The sequence below is a fragment of the Carya illinoinensis genome, chromosome 15, assembly GCF_018687715.1.
Source record: "Carya illinoinensis cultivar Pawnee chromosome 15, C.illinoinensisPawnee_v1, whole genome shotgun sequence".
NCBI lineage: Eukaryota > Viridiplantae > Streptophyta > Magnoliopsida > Fagales > Juglandaceae > Carya > Carya illinoinensis.
The window spans coordinates 35,076,934-35,091,252 of NC_056766.1; the positions used below are offsets into that span (position 1 = coordinate 35,076,934).

At 34.3% G+C, this 14,319-nt stretch overlaps 1 protein-coding gene across 1 annotated transcript; it reads right to left on the minus strand.

Annotated features, from left to right (window-relative positions):
• Positions 1–3,919: 3,919 nt before the first annotated feature.
• LOC122297267 (transcription factor BEE 3-like) lies at positions 3,920–5,632 on the minus strand. Its single transcript, XM_043107280.1, has 6 exons — positions 5,182–5,632; positions 4,946–5,065; positions 4,766–4,831; positions 4,573–4,641; positions 4,374–4,451; positions 3,920–4,213 (listed from the first exon to the last, which is right to left on the minus strand). The coding sequence occupies exons 1-6, from the start codon at positions 5,572–5,574 to the stop codon at positions 4,121–4,123; spliced, it is 819 nt and encodes a 272-aa protein (XP_042963214.1). The 5' UTR covers positions 5,575–5,632; the 3' UTR covers positions 3,920–4,120.
• Between the last annotated feature and the right edge of the window lie 8,687 nt (positions 5,633–14,319).

The following is a 14,319-nucleotide window of genomic DNA, read 5'->3' on the forward strand; positions in this document are numbered from 1 at the left end:
CTTCTACTCGAATTCTCAAAAATTTTCCCATCCGAGTCCTTCTTAGTCCACTTCCACTTTAAGAACTTTACCCATGCCAAATCCAATATGTTTACCCATCTCCTCTGTCATTGCAACAAATGGAAGATTGTGTAACTGCATCAAAAAAGATTCATACTTGAATTGAACTTCTTTTCGTGACAAACTACCTTCAAAATCCTAGAGATTAACTATGTGTCTATTGAATGACCAGGGTCTCTCATGCATGACTTTCTCTTTGTCAGAAAGGTTTTGAAACTCCACCAAAAATCTATTTTCGCCAACTTCACGAAAGGTTAACCATCCATCTGAGCTCCAGAACTTTGCCAAGGTTGATCTGAATGCCTCCTTATTAACGGTTTTATAATTAATGATCAAAGCAAGTGGACAATGTTGACCTTTAGTTTCTGAGTTGATGACAGCCTCTTTTGGAGGAATAATTTCTTGTTTTTCTTCCTCAGTCAATGATAGCCCCTCCCACAATCTTGTGATTTCCTCTACCATGTTATTAACCTCTTAAGACTATTGTCTAAGAGGCACATGCATTGTTAGAGCAAAGTGCCTGCACCCCATACTTCAGAGAAGGAGGGGACACTTCAGACTAGGGCCCTCTATTAATTTTTTTACATTCATTAACGCTAACCAAAAACATATAGTTGAATCATAGATTGTTGCATGCCAACCATAATTTCCCTTAAAAACTTAATTCTATTTTGTTTAAATTAAAAAAAAAAAAAGGAAAAAAAAAAAAAAGAATAGTCAAGGCTAACCTTGTTTTGGCCCCCGTGGATGGCCTAGATGAAAGCACCACGTGGTGACTTGAGCTAGACCATCCACGTGGTGGCCAAAACAAGTCATGGTGGTCCGAAACATCGTTTGTACCCCCAATCAACCGATGATAAATCTTCCAAGAAATAACAAACCTCGTATATAAAATGATTGGTCTTCCAACTAGACCTCCTTAAATTCCTCAACTGGTTTTGTGTTGCTCACTGAGCATTGCCACCTCAGGTACACGCCTTCCCTGAGTCCTCCCCACTCTTTCCATATAGTTTTTCATAGTAACAGGAACTCAGCATGTCAACCCAAAAAAGTTTGCTGTGACCAAATAAAGACAAAAACAAAAGGAGTGGAATTTGAGTTCAGTTAACTTGGCCCATACAGGTTCATAATTTATTTTGCGAAAAGTTAAGATCTATTCAGCTTTTGGCTTTGCCACAACTGCATGAATCAGTAGTCTACCTAATTTCTGCTGAGTGAGCCTTTTAATTTGGAATATGGTGCTTTTCTTGAGCTGCACTGCGTTTCATCAAGGAAAAAAAACTGAGGTTTGTCCAAATCAGATCGGGTTGTAAAGTACTCATGAGTTGAGCTTGGTTTTCACTGAATTAACAAAGAAAACAAAAAATAAAGAATTCTATTTTCAAGTCGGTGGGTAGAGCCACCACTGTTGTAAGACCTATTTTCCGTGTCAGTTGCGCGTTTGGTTTGTGAACAAACCGACCTGCAAATATATTTTTTTAAGGTAAAAAACCAAAAAAAGCTTAGTGTTCGTTTTGTAATCTATTGACATACATACATAGTTGAAGATTTTCCTTGGTTCTTGCTCCAGTAGCGGGGTATAAATTAAGATTTGTGACCAGCTAACAACCCTTCCGTTTCTGAAGTTTGATTATGAGGCCACTGCATGTACTAGGATCCTTGAACTTGCCCATATTGGTCACTAGTCCATCCCTCCAAGTTCCAACTAATATGTGACCCTCAATCTAAATTGGGAATATGAGACACTATCCATTTACTTACTTTGGGACCCATGGAGTTCTCTCCCCACTTCCCAGTTCATGCATGCTCCAAGAGACAGGCAAGGACTTGGTCAAAAGGTGGTCAAAGAAGAAAGATTGAGTGGGGAGGAGAAACAAAAGTGACTTTGAAGGCACAGGAAGTTCTTATCATTTAGAGGAGTTGGAGAGCCCACATTGCCCATCCTCTTTGGGGCATGCTCTGGCCCATTCCGGCTGTCTTCCTCTCCCTCCCCCAGTTTTCATTGATGCAATGCATCTATCCTCTCTTTCCCCCTTTCACAGAAAATAAAAAATCAATAACTTAAAATATTTCCAATAAATTTCTTCCCACCAATCATTCACTTCATGAATAGGCAACATCCTTTAGATTTTGTGCATTCATCTATTTTGTGGGATCCATATGCTCTTTGTTCAATAGGATTCGCCAAGTGAAGTCATATTGCAAAAAGTTGTTGCCCCTCGAGTCTTTTAGCTGGTTTCTTCCTATCCTGGCCTAGAGTCTCATGGGTCATGCTCATTCTGGTGCCAACTTGGATTAGCAGTTTCCTAATTTTGCAGACAAAAGGAGTTGTTTATGCTAGTTGTTGCCAATAATTTTGTTGCTATAGGCCCCACACGACATGGGATACTAAGCAACTTGTGATGGCAGCAGATTGTGATGGTATCTTTGGTAGGTAGCAGTTGGAATTTACGCCCATCCCAATTATATTTGAATTGTTGAACTCTAGATTTGGTTCAAGCGAAGTGAAAGTTTCTGTACCTCATTCAATTACAAGGGTGCGTAAATAAGAACAAGAAAGATGATGTGTAACTTGGAATGTACCCCGTCCAAAATTGATGAAGTAAATGATATGAAATCCATTTTCTAAAGTTTCCATTATTCCCAACACAAATCAAAGAGAATGCACTGTGCAGAGTTTGAGAACGCCAGAGAAACCTTAGCCACATTTGCAGTTGTCTGGTGAACTTAAAACTCCAAAAGATTAATTGAGGTTATAATTGAATATCATTGGAATTATTTATAAAGTCTAGTTACACCTAATAAAGAGTTAAATGTGGAACTTTTTTAATGGGTAAAAATGGTAAGAGGGGGCACCTATTCGTCGAGAGCCGGATAGAAGGGGACTAGATTGCAGAAATCCGCAAGTGCTTCCCCAAATCAAGTTTGAGTCAGACCTCAGCCTTATTAAGGAATTCAATAAAGAAAATGATACTATGTTGCCCAAATGTTTAATAAAGAAAATGATACCATGTTGCTTGAATTTACCTCCTCAATTTGATTGTTTATATATTTTATTTTATTTTTAATTTTTTGACTTAATAGATAAGGAAGTGACTATTAATTTATTGGTATTTTTTTGTTATTTTTTAAAAATGTTTAAAAAAAAAAGCTAAAAAAAAAGAGTGTAATTTGCACTAGGGGCACGCCCAATGGTCAAACGTGGGCGGCGTAGTAGCAGCACCCATTCAATAAATCCTTAGGCGGTTAATATTAATAGTCTAAAGCAATTACATATTTGGATTCGAACCTAAGACTTAATACATGCCAAACTGGACGAGAGTAACCCAAGAACCATTGAGCCACCACCTTGATGGTAACTAATGTAAACTTGAAACTATCATACTATCAGACAGATCATTAATTTCTTTGTACGTATAATATATGATAGAAACCAATAACAAGGAACTAATCTTAAACCCAAGAAGAATCCTTGAAATAAAACTTAAGCAGTGGGGAAAGGACTGCATAATATTTGATTTTAAGATGTTCCTTGTACGAAGCATCTTCTAAATCAGTCTTATCAAGCTCAAATACATGCATGTCAGGCTCAAAGCTCATGTCGGCAATATAACTAAAGTCTAAAGCACCTTCAGTGTCTCATGGTCTTAGTTCATTTTGGATATGGAGCAATCAGGAACTAGTGCTCATGAACACGAATTAAACACATCACATTCAAAGTCAAATCATGTTTGTTTATGTCTAAATTGTGCTTTGGATTATACGCATTCTTGCAGACATAAAGACTGTTAGATCAGCAGTCATTTTTGCGTACAAAGATCTAAAAACGGAGAAAGTTCAACTATACTTGGGAGCGAAATAAAAGTTAAGAGCCTTTTTTTTATTAATCTGAATTGAATTTCCCAACATGTTAGGACTTGTACAGGTATGAATATCCACTTGTGCTTGTATAGCATGAAGTGGTGACAAATATATAACTTTTTTCAAATTGGAAATATTGTGAAACGAAGCTTCTTCATGTTGTATCATGTATGGAAGTGAGTGACTTCCAAAAGTGAAGTCAAAGGGACCAGGTTGAGTGGAAGCAAGTGACTCCTCCATACCCTTCTTTCATCAGTCTCTCCAACTCTTTTGCCTCATATGCCTTGGCTCTCTGCACATTAGAATATTTCACATCACTTGCCACTAGTATGTAACATATACATGCAGTTAAGCATTTGCACATTTCAAGTGGATGAAGCAGTCAAATTTTCTATTCAGAAAGTGAAAGAAATAGATGTGTTTTGAGCTGTATAGAACTTTAGAGGAAGTACCTGCATTGTTTCTAAAGCATCTCTGTCTGAGTTGAAGTCATAAAATGAACTTGCTGCAGTAAGCTTCATGGAAAGGAACTGCACTCAAATTCAAAGAAAAACAAATGTTAGTTTTATATTAAAATCCTGTTGCAACTTATGCACCCAACACTGGAGTGTTGGTTCTGTCAATGAATGGGCTTGTAAATAGATTTCTTACCTCGACCTGATTTTGTAAGGATTGGACATAATTAATTATCTCATCCAGCATCACTGCCATTCCCATGCTCTGTAATTCCATAATGCAGTTTAAGATTTAAGTTAGTCCATTTTCTTTTTTACTTGAAAACAACTTGTAATTATTCTAATTCTTCTTATTCATTAGTTTTTGTTTTAATGAAATTTTTCTGTACCTTATAGCATCCAGGGACAATGTCTTGCAAGCATCTGAGTCTTTCATTGATCCTTCCCCTTCTAACCTGATTGAAAATAATACATTCATTCATCAATTTCATAATTAATTTCGACAGGTACCTAAGAAAAGAGATATAAAATACTTGATTTTGTTATAACATGAACATTTTTATATTTACCCTTTCCGCTAAGCTGTGACTATCAGTAGCTTGGCCTCTTCTAGCTCTAACATGAACCACTTCCTTTGGTTTCTCTTCTTCCTTCTCGTTGCTTTTCACTCTCTTCCCTCTTCCTGAACTCTGAAAACAAAAACAAAACCAAATAACCATGAAGCCAAATTCAATTCTAAAGTACATATTATACAAGTTCCTTCATGTGGAACAATATAACAAGTTAAAAAATAATAAATCATTACGTTTTTCCTCTTGATTCCAGTTTCAGAAACTTGGGGACTTGAGGTGCCAGAGCTGCTGTCTGGCTTGTCCATTGCTTTTCTCTTCTTACTGTCATGGAGTTCATTTCCAGCTGAAACATTCATAGGCTGAGCAACAGGCACCTCATTCTGATTCAAATGATGGAGAGTCCAAGGAAAATTTTCAGCCAAGTTTCCAGTGAATTCTGGTGCTTGATGATGGCTAAAGAAATTATCACTGGAGAAAGGCATTAAGCATTGGAAATCCATGTCTGAAGTGGTCAGCACACTTGGGTTTAGTCCTGCATATTGGTTTGCTATCTCCATGTTTGGATCAATATCTGACACAGGAAATGAGACTCTAAAGCTCTGCAAATCTGCTGTGAATTCAGCCATGGAATCTTGAAAGACAGGGCTTCTTAAGAGGCTTGGCTTGGTTTATGGATAACAAGGCCAGTGTCAGACTGCTATTTATAGCGTGGGACTAAGATTGGAGTATATGTAAGTGTAACATCACTCAGGATTTAGTAATTCACTTTCACATAAATAAATTAATGAAAAAGGAAGCATTATTTTTTAAGGAGACCACGTGGCAATTCCAGCTTCTGTGGTTGTGTTTCCTGGGTGGGTCCTATATTCAGGAGATATATCCAATAACAAGATGGGCCCATGATAAGCATTTGCCTTTTAACCAAAACAAAAATTTATTATTATTTTTTTTTAATAAAAGAGAAAAAGAAAAAAAAAAAAGGATAAGCTTTTGGCCACTTTCTGTAGCTCTTAAAATTGTACAGCTAATGTTGAAATTTTTTCAAAGCTTTTTAAAAAGAGTTGAGAGTGAGACATGTTTTTGTTAGTAAGCATTAGCTGGCACCTCATTCTTCATCTAAATTAATGTGGTGCAAAATCTCAATCAAATGAAGGGTAGTTTTCATGCAATCTTTCTGTATCTATAGGATGATCTTGTCCCATATTGATGATCAATAAGCAGTACCCCTGGTTCTGCATGCATTGGGCATACCATTTCACTGATTGATGAGAAACAAGGAACTGCACTCTACAAGTTATACTCTATAGAAAACTTCACTCTTATGTATTTCAAATAAATATTATAATTTATGCTATTTATCGCCATCTTAATCGATGGTGCAAATTAAAAGATATCTATCAGTAGTTTGTGAATTCAAAATCTGATCATTTTTGGCTGAAAATATTAGTTATCTATATTTTTTTCCTTATTAACATGAATATCTTTGGTGTACTACCATTTCAACAGGGTAACATGGATGTACTCCAACCATTTTCATACAATTATGGCTGCAGATTGCAGAGATACAGGATCTGTTAGTGACTGAGTTGCATCCAACTGGTTCAACCCTTTGTACTATAATTGCAATTATGTTTAACTGTACCTTTCATGTGGATCAATAGGGGAAAAAAAAAGACATTTTCAACTTTTTTAATAGGACTTGTTGCATGTGGGATGTGTGTTTGGCATATGGCTATTTTATTCAATTCTATTAACTGCCTACATTCTTAGGGCTTTTGAAGTCCAAGTAATTAAATATATAAGCACTGAGAAACTAAGATTTCCCGCCCTAATTGAAGGCTGAAGCCCTTAACCAACACAAACAAACACAGTTCAGACTTTTGCATGGTAAGAATTTTGATGCTCATTTTACCAATTTTGACACAAACACATCCTTGATGCTCATTTACCAATGTTTTCCAATTTGACATCTTTGAAGTGTTCTTTTCATTCATGTTGTGTTGTCAGCTAGCGTTTTGTGGTCTGTAAGAAACTCACAACACCCTAAAGGTTTGACAAATAAATGTAAAGACCTAACTGGCTATATTTTCAGTTCAAAGTATGCTGTAGTTTCTATATTTAGGAGTTAGCTAAAGATCCTCATTTATGGTCCAATTTTTTTTCATATTTTATGGGTATGCAGGACATGCCACCATAATTGCGATTGAGACAACAGTAATTTTCCATCCTTTTGGGTTTGAGGAAAGGTTATGGTTATCGGGCAGGATTTGATCTAGAGGATCTGAATATAAATCTATAGACACAATCACCAAAGTGATATACCATGCAATGAAGTGATGGGTTTGAATTCAAGTTCATTGACTCTATTAGTGCATTATGACCACAAGATCACAACTTAGGTTCAATGATTTTAGTGTGTTCGTTGAGCAACATCATTGTAAGAAGACTAGAGATATTCTTTTTTTCCTTTTTTTTTTTTTCTTTTTTTTTTCCCTATCTTTTTGCAATTATTGGTAGCCTAATTTGAATCAGCTAAATGGTATCTTTCCTCAAATAAAAGTAATGATTTTCCTTTTGAGAAATTCTATTTGCAGTCCCCACTTGGGTATTGTATGTGCATGCCCTTTATTAAAAGAGAACAAACATCATTTTATGAGAGATAATTTTGTAATTTTAAAAAATTTTAAAGATGAAATTGCCTAGGCCTCTCCATTTGAGGACTGTATGTAGCATTACTCTCCTTTTTTAGCCTTTTACCTCTTTTATTTATTTATTTCCCCACTCCACCAGCCCGTGGGGGGTAAAAACCAATGTCATGGTTTGTCTCACATGTTGATATTGGACAGATTCAAGTATCTCAATTTATGCACATTTGGTCTCTATTTATAAACCTATAGGTAGCAGTTGGCAAGATACACAACTGTTGGAAACTGTTGTGTCTTGATTACGCTTAAAGAATAGCGCGGTAATTGTAGCATAGTTTGGGGTGTCAATTCCAGAGGGAGACAAATTAAAAGAATAGTAGAATGAACAAGGAAACTAAATAAAAATATTAAATAATTAATGAAGAACAAAGATTAATCTTAAATGTAAATTAAAGTGAAGCAAAGTTACTAATAGAAGAAGTATTCAAAATTGACGAATAGTAGAGCGTCGGGAATCATTTGCACAAATCCGGTATTTTAATTATTCTTAATTAATTGAATAACTCAATTGGGAACTCAATTCCCAAAATTCTCAATTAGAAGGTATAGATTTATAAATCAAAATTAAACAAAATGTAACCCTTTGAAAAATCATTCATCACTTTTAAAATATGTAAATTATTATCCCTATTGAGAAAATTCAACGACGCCAATATACTCAGAGAGCGATATTGCAGCAAAGAACTAAATCAATATAGATAAATAATTGATCCAAACATAATCAAAGAACCAATCCATTCAATAGAAAAAGCATAACTGAATCTATAAACAAAATAAATTCTATAATTATTCGGAGAAGAAAATATCAACAATGAATTGAGAATAATAAAAAAAAAGTTTTAGTAATTGAAAATTAAATACATAAATTAAAAATAAATTAGAAATATCAGCTAATGTACAAGTTCATTCTTAACCCTACTTGAGAATTTAGTTACCTATAAATATAATGGACAACAAAAATCTTCAGAAAAAACTAAAGCAAATGGCAGCCATAGAAGTGATTTTATCATCTCTTCAAATCTGCCTCTTATGTGTCTCCTCTCCCTCTATTTCATGCCAATGATATACTTATATAGTTATATAGGGTAGGAAAGAAACCCTAATGTTTTTATAATTCCCGCATAAACAAATCTCCTAAATTTTAGGACTAATCTTGGCAGCCACGTACGTGCTTCAGGAGTTCGAATTTAGAAATCTTATTGGAGATAAATTTATAACCCGTTAAGATAGCTTTTTAATTCATCAAGAATCGCATCAATCCAATATATGAGCAGAAAGTTACGGTCAAAATACTAAAATATGTCCAGGCTGTCTCCTAGCAAATTTCGGATTTGGATTTCTTGCAGTTTCATTTTGTGATTTTTTTTCTTTTTGTCCTTGATCTAAATTGTTCTCAGACCCCATAAAAGTCCTCTTTTGAATTTGATTGAGTTTTGACTTGCTCTTTTATAAAGTCTGAAATTAAACATAAAAAACTATTTAGGAGTATCCTGACATAAATAAAAACTCAATTTAAGAATACACATTAATTCATATGATTTCTATTCATATTTTAGCATCTTAATCTAATAATATAATATTTAGAGTGCACTTTCGCACACTCTTCATGTCTCTTGACACTTCCTCGATATGGTGAGGGTGTACATAGGAAACTTTCACTATGGTGAGGGTGTACATGCACTAGGGTGCACCGTTTTGTGTGGTCACCCCTATGTATTTACATCTCCCACTTGAACACACAATAACAGTGACAAATATAGTTGAATATGTTTACCTTGGTACCAATATTAAATTTTTTACAACTCAACTCTCATCGGCAACTCTTGTAAATCAACAACAGATCATGACTAGATCTTATGTGCGCATGCTTTTGTTATTATCTTATCTAACCGCACCATTTACCATATGTTCTCCCACTAATTACATATTAGGGATGACTTTATTTCACTATATCTTTATTAAATGATATCAATTATCCATGACTGAGTAAACATCCTCATCACAATTGATGGCTTAAGTCAAATACATAAAACATGTATTGCCTTGCACTTAACTTTTATCAAATACTTCCTGTACTGTCATTCTCAAGGTTTTACTTTTTTTTTTCTTTTTCTTTTTTTCCTTCCAAAGGATACGTTTCTTTATATTAAAAGAAATCATCTTACGAGCAGATGAAATAGAAAGCAGTGACAACATAAATAAATAATTACAAAATTGGATCAAAGGGCAGATCCTTTCCACTATGGAACTCTAACATGCATTCCGGAAGCTTGATGAGTGGTATGTCTCCAAATGAGTTGTTTGAAGATGCCCATTGCGCTAAAGAATGCACGCACCAATTCTGGGCCTGGTGTATTTTGATTGCCTTCCAACTTTTGAAGGTGTTGAGTAATATTCTTGTGTCTCTTATTATTCCTTCAATGATCCAGTTGTAGTGCAGAGATGACCACTTGATAGTCTCCTTCTATCAAGATGTTTTTCCAATTTTTTTTTTACTGCCAACTTTATCCCAATAAAAGCTGCTAGAGCTTCTCCTCCATTCGGATTACACATTTGGAAAAATTCTATTATACCACCCACTATGTTGCCTAGGTGATCTCTACACATTATAGCAGCTGTACTCCATGTCTTTCTTACTACTTCATCAAAAGCTATAGAAATATGATCTATTATAGGAAGATTCCAAGAGGGATTTTCCTGTGTGACTTTTTGAACCCAAGCTCTTCTATATTCATGGTATAACTTAATGACTTTTGCAACAAACTGGTCAATGGGAGTGAATTCAGATCCATGAGTAATTTGGTTTCTATAAAACCATAAACAATCCATTGAAATTATCACAAACATTTGAAAATCTTGAGCTTCATGAGGCTAAATATTCAAACTGGTTATTAGTTCCATAATGGCTTTAATCCAGTAAGTAATATCCTGCCCTATTGTGACATTTGTGTTTAATGGCCAAGGTGATTGCCTCCAAAGAATTCTAGAGCAAGGACATTCTAGAAAAAGATGAGTTAATATTTCCTCAACAGATTGACAAATGGGACAAAGGGCTTGTTCATTATCAAGGGAGATGGACTACTTTAGTAAAGACCTAGAGGATAGAATGTTGTTTTGTACTTTCCAGACAAAGAGTTTGAGTCTATCTTGAACACGAAGTGTCCAGATTTGTTTCCAGATGTGAGAGGTGTGATCTTCATCTTCTTGAGGACTACTGGAGGCTGGGATAATGGCTGCATAAGCTGACTTGATAGAGAAATTACCACTGTAATGGTGAATCCATTTTATGCTGTCATTTTGATTTTGAAAGTTGAATTGCCTTAGGGTAATTTTGGAGATCTCTCTTATCGTAGGATCCGAGAAGAGGGCTTGGAGCAAAAGATTGTTCCACCTTTTGGGCTCCTCTAGAGTTAATTCTGAGACTCTTAAGTCAGGATCCCTAAAAATTTCATTTAAAGAAGGAATGGGTAGTCTCATAGGAAAAGATGGAATACATGCATCTTTCTAGACATGTGTTGCTATACCATTATTGATTTGATATCAATAGCTTGTAGCTAAAAATTCTCGTTGTTTTGCCAATCCTTTCCAAAATTTAGAATCACTTTGTTTGATTTGGACATTTAACCAAGAGTCAGATTTCAAGTATTTTTGAGAAAGAACATTTTACCAAAGGCCTAAAACATTTTTAATGAGAGACTATCCTAATTTGCACAAAAGGGCCTTGTTAAAATTAGAAGTAAGTGTGAGGCCAAGTCCTCCCATAGATTTTGATTTGCAGATGGATTGCCAAGATTTTGGAGTGAAGTTATGTGTTTTTTTATTTTGGGTCAAAACCCTACCAAAATCTCATAAAAGATTTATCCAGATCATTTGCTACATTTTTTGGGATGTGAATGCTAAACATCAAATAGGTTGGGATGAAGCTTGCCACAGATCTTATCAGAATAGTTCTACCCGCTTGTGATAGAAGGTTTGCTTTCCAACTTGCTAATTTTCCTTGAATTTTTTCTTTAGCAACTTCAAAGAGATGTTTGTTAGTCTTATCATAATTCAAATGAAGACTAAGATATTTTAGCTTGTTTGAAGAGAGCTTAAAGTCTAAGATCATTCTGATCTCCCTGACAGAATTGAGTGGGGTTCTTTTGCTGAAATGAATTGAAGACTTATTCTTGTTAACTTTTTGACCCGACCACTCAGAGTATTTTTCAAGGAAATTCAGGAATGCTTGAGCATTGTTTACAGAGGCATTTCCAAAAAGAATGAGGTCGTCTTATGTTTGGACCTCCCTTACTCATTTGAATCCCTCTTATGTTTCCCAGGTTCTCCTCCCTATTGATCAATCTAAAAAGAATTTTACTACCAATAATAAAAAGGAACAGAGAAAGAGGGTCACTTCTCAAGGTTTTACTTAATACCTTATTAGTGACGTTACAAATTAGTAGCCCTTTAATTGGGTAATCTCCCATAACTCCATTTATCCAAGCATCCCTAGAATTTCTTGAGTTATGTGTGTTAACTATGTAATTCTTCTTTCAAATATATTATAGCTACATACTCTTTAAATTTTTCTAGAGAAAATCCCTTGGTCATTGGATCTGTTACCATATTAGTCGAGGAAACAAAATTAACTTTGATCACACCTCTTTCAACTATATCTAAAATATAGTGATAATACACATCAATATATTTTCCTTTGAAACTCTATGCTCTACTTTTACTAACAAAATGCCAGACTAATTATTGCAAAATACGTTGACTAATTCAATGGATGTATTAAAATTTAATTTTTCAATAAATTAAGCGTTTCATCCAAACTGCATTATTGATAGTAATGTTGCAAGCAATATACTCTATTTCCATTGTGGACTTAGCAACATGACAACAATTATAAATTTGGAAGATAAATATATTTTATGCCATTTAATTTGCAAAAGTTATCCAAAACTTTAAATTCTCCTCCCCTATTACTATTCAAAATTTTAATGGGCTTACTCAAGTGGGTTTCTACTTGTACTTTATATTTTTTGAATTTCTCTATTATCTCAAAGTTGTGTCTAAGTAAATAGATATGTCTATTGTTTCAATAGTTATCAGTGAAAATAATAAAGTACTTCATTCCCTTGTATGTTTTTGTTTTAAAAGTTCCACAACCATTAGAATGTATTATTTCAAGTAAGTCTTTTGATTTTCAATTTTTGTAAAATGATTGTCTATTTTGTTTGTCTTTGATATATGGTTGACATATATCAAAATCATCTGAATTTATTTGTGATATTAATCTACTTTTATACATTCTGATTATTTTAGTTTTATTTACATGACCCAATCTTAAGTGCCATAAATATGTATAATTAGTAAACATATTCAAATAATCATAACTAGGTTCTTTATTATTAATATCAATATTGAATAGGTACATAGTTTCATCTATATTTAATCAATTATAATAAGTAATCGAAGAATGTCACATTTAGATGGATGATTGATAGGAAAACAGTGTTCTTTGGGTGGGATACTGTAGATGAGCTGCAGGCCCATATGTTCTAGGTACACACCATAGGCCATAGCAAACAGGTATAAGAGACTTTTTATCCAAGGATTGGTTCAATGACCTGACCATATTTGAAGCTGGACAATCGATTGTCTTCTTTCTTTTTATTTTTATTGTTTGGAGCCTGTTTATATATATATATATATATATATTTTTAAATATTAAATTTTATGTATTTATGATCTCATAATTGGTTATTCATTCTTTTCTCTATTTATTTATTTATTTATTAATAAAAAAGAATACGAGAGAGATGTTAGAGGTTAGTATTCTCCATCCGGATGTATCCATAATACCATCCTAAATTTGTCAGAAAATTGCTCAAAAGTGCCCAAGCGACAGTGAGTTGTATATATCATTACCAACAAAAAAAAAAAAGACTATTTGTGAGAGATTATATGCGATGAAAATGACTATTTACAATCAAAACAGACTCATTTTGACTAAAAAATAATCATTTTCGTAAAAAATGACTAGTCACAATTAAACAATTTTCTTGTAACACGTAAACCCTCCCTCAAGACAATGGCCAATGGGCATGAGTTTCATCTCCAAAACGATGTATTTTGGAGAGACTTAAACTCATGACCCATCATCCACCAAATCGTACGTACGGGAGTGAACATTAATTTACCACATAACCAACACCATTTATGGTGTCAAGAACTTGACATGTCACAAGTAAAATCAGCTCGACCACTTGTGGTTTCAGGATTACTAACAACGTGAACATGATGCACTATTTCCTTGATGCCAGTCAGATCACAATAAAACCAGCCGTGTAAGATGGGAGGGTATTCAGATTATTATGGAAATGGACTAGTCAAATTCTACACCAAGAGCTAAGTGCAATGAATCATTTAAGAGTGTTACGCTTTGGTGTTCTCAAGAGGCTGAAGCCATGCAAACATGATCATTAGATTCAATAGAACTACCCCAACTTACCTTTACTCATGCAATTCTATTGGCAGTTTATAACCAATTAGCATATATATGCAGAAGTTTTTTTTAACAAACTTAAGCTGATATACTAGAATTATTTTTACAAGAAAAAATGATAATCTGTGATGAATCATTTGTAACGAGAATTAACCCATTTTGATAGGAAATAGTCA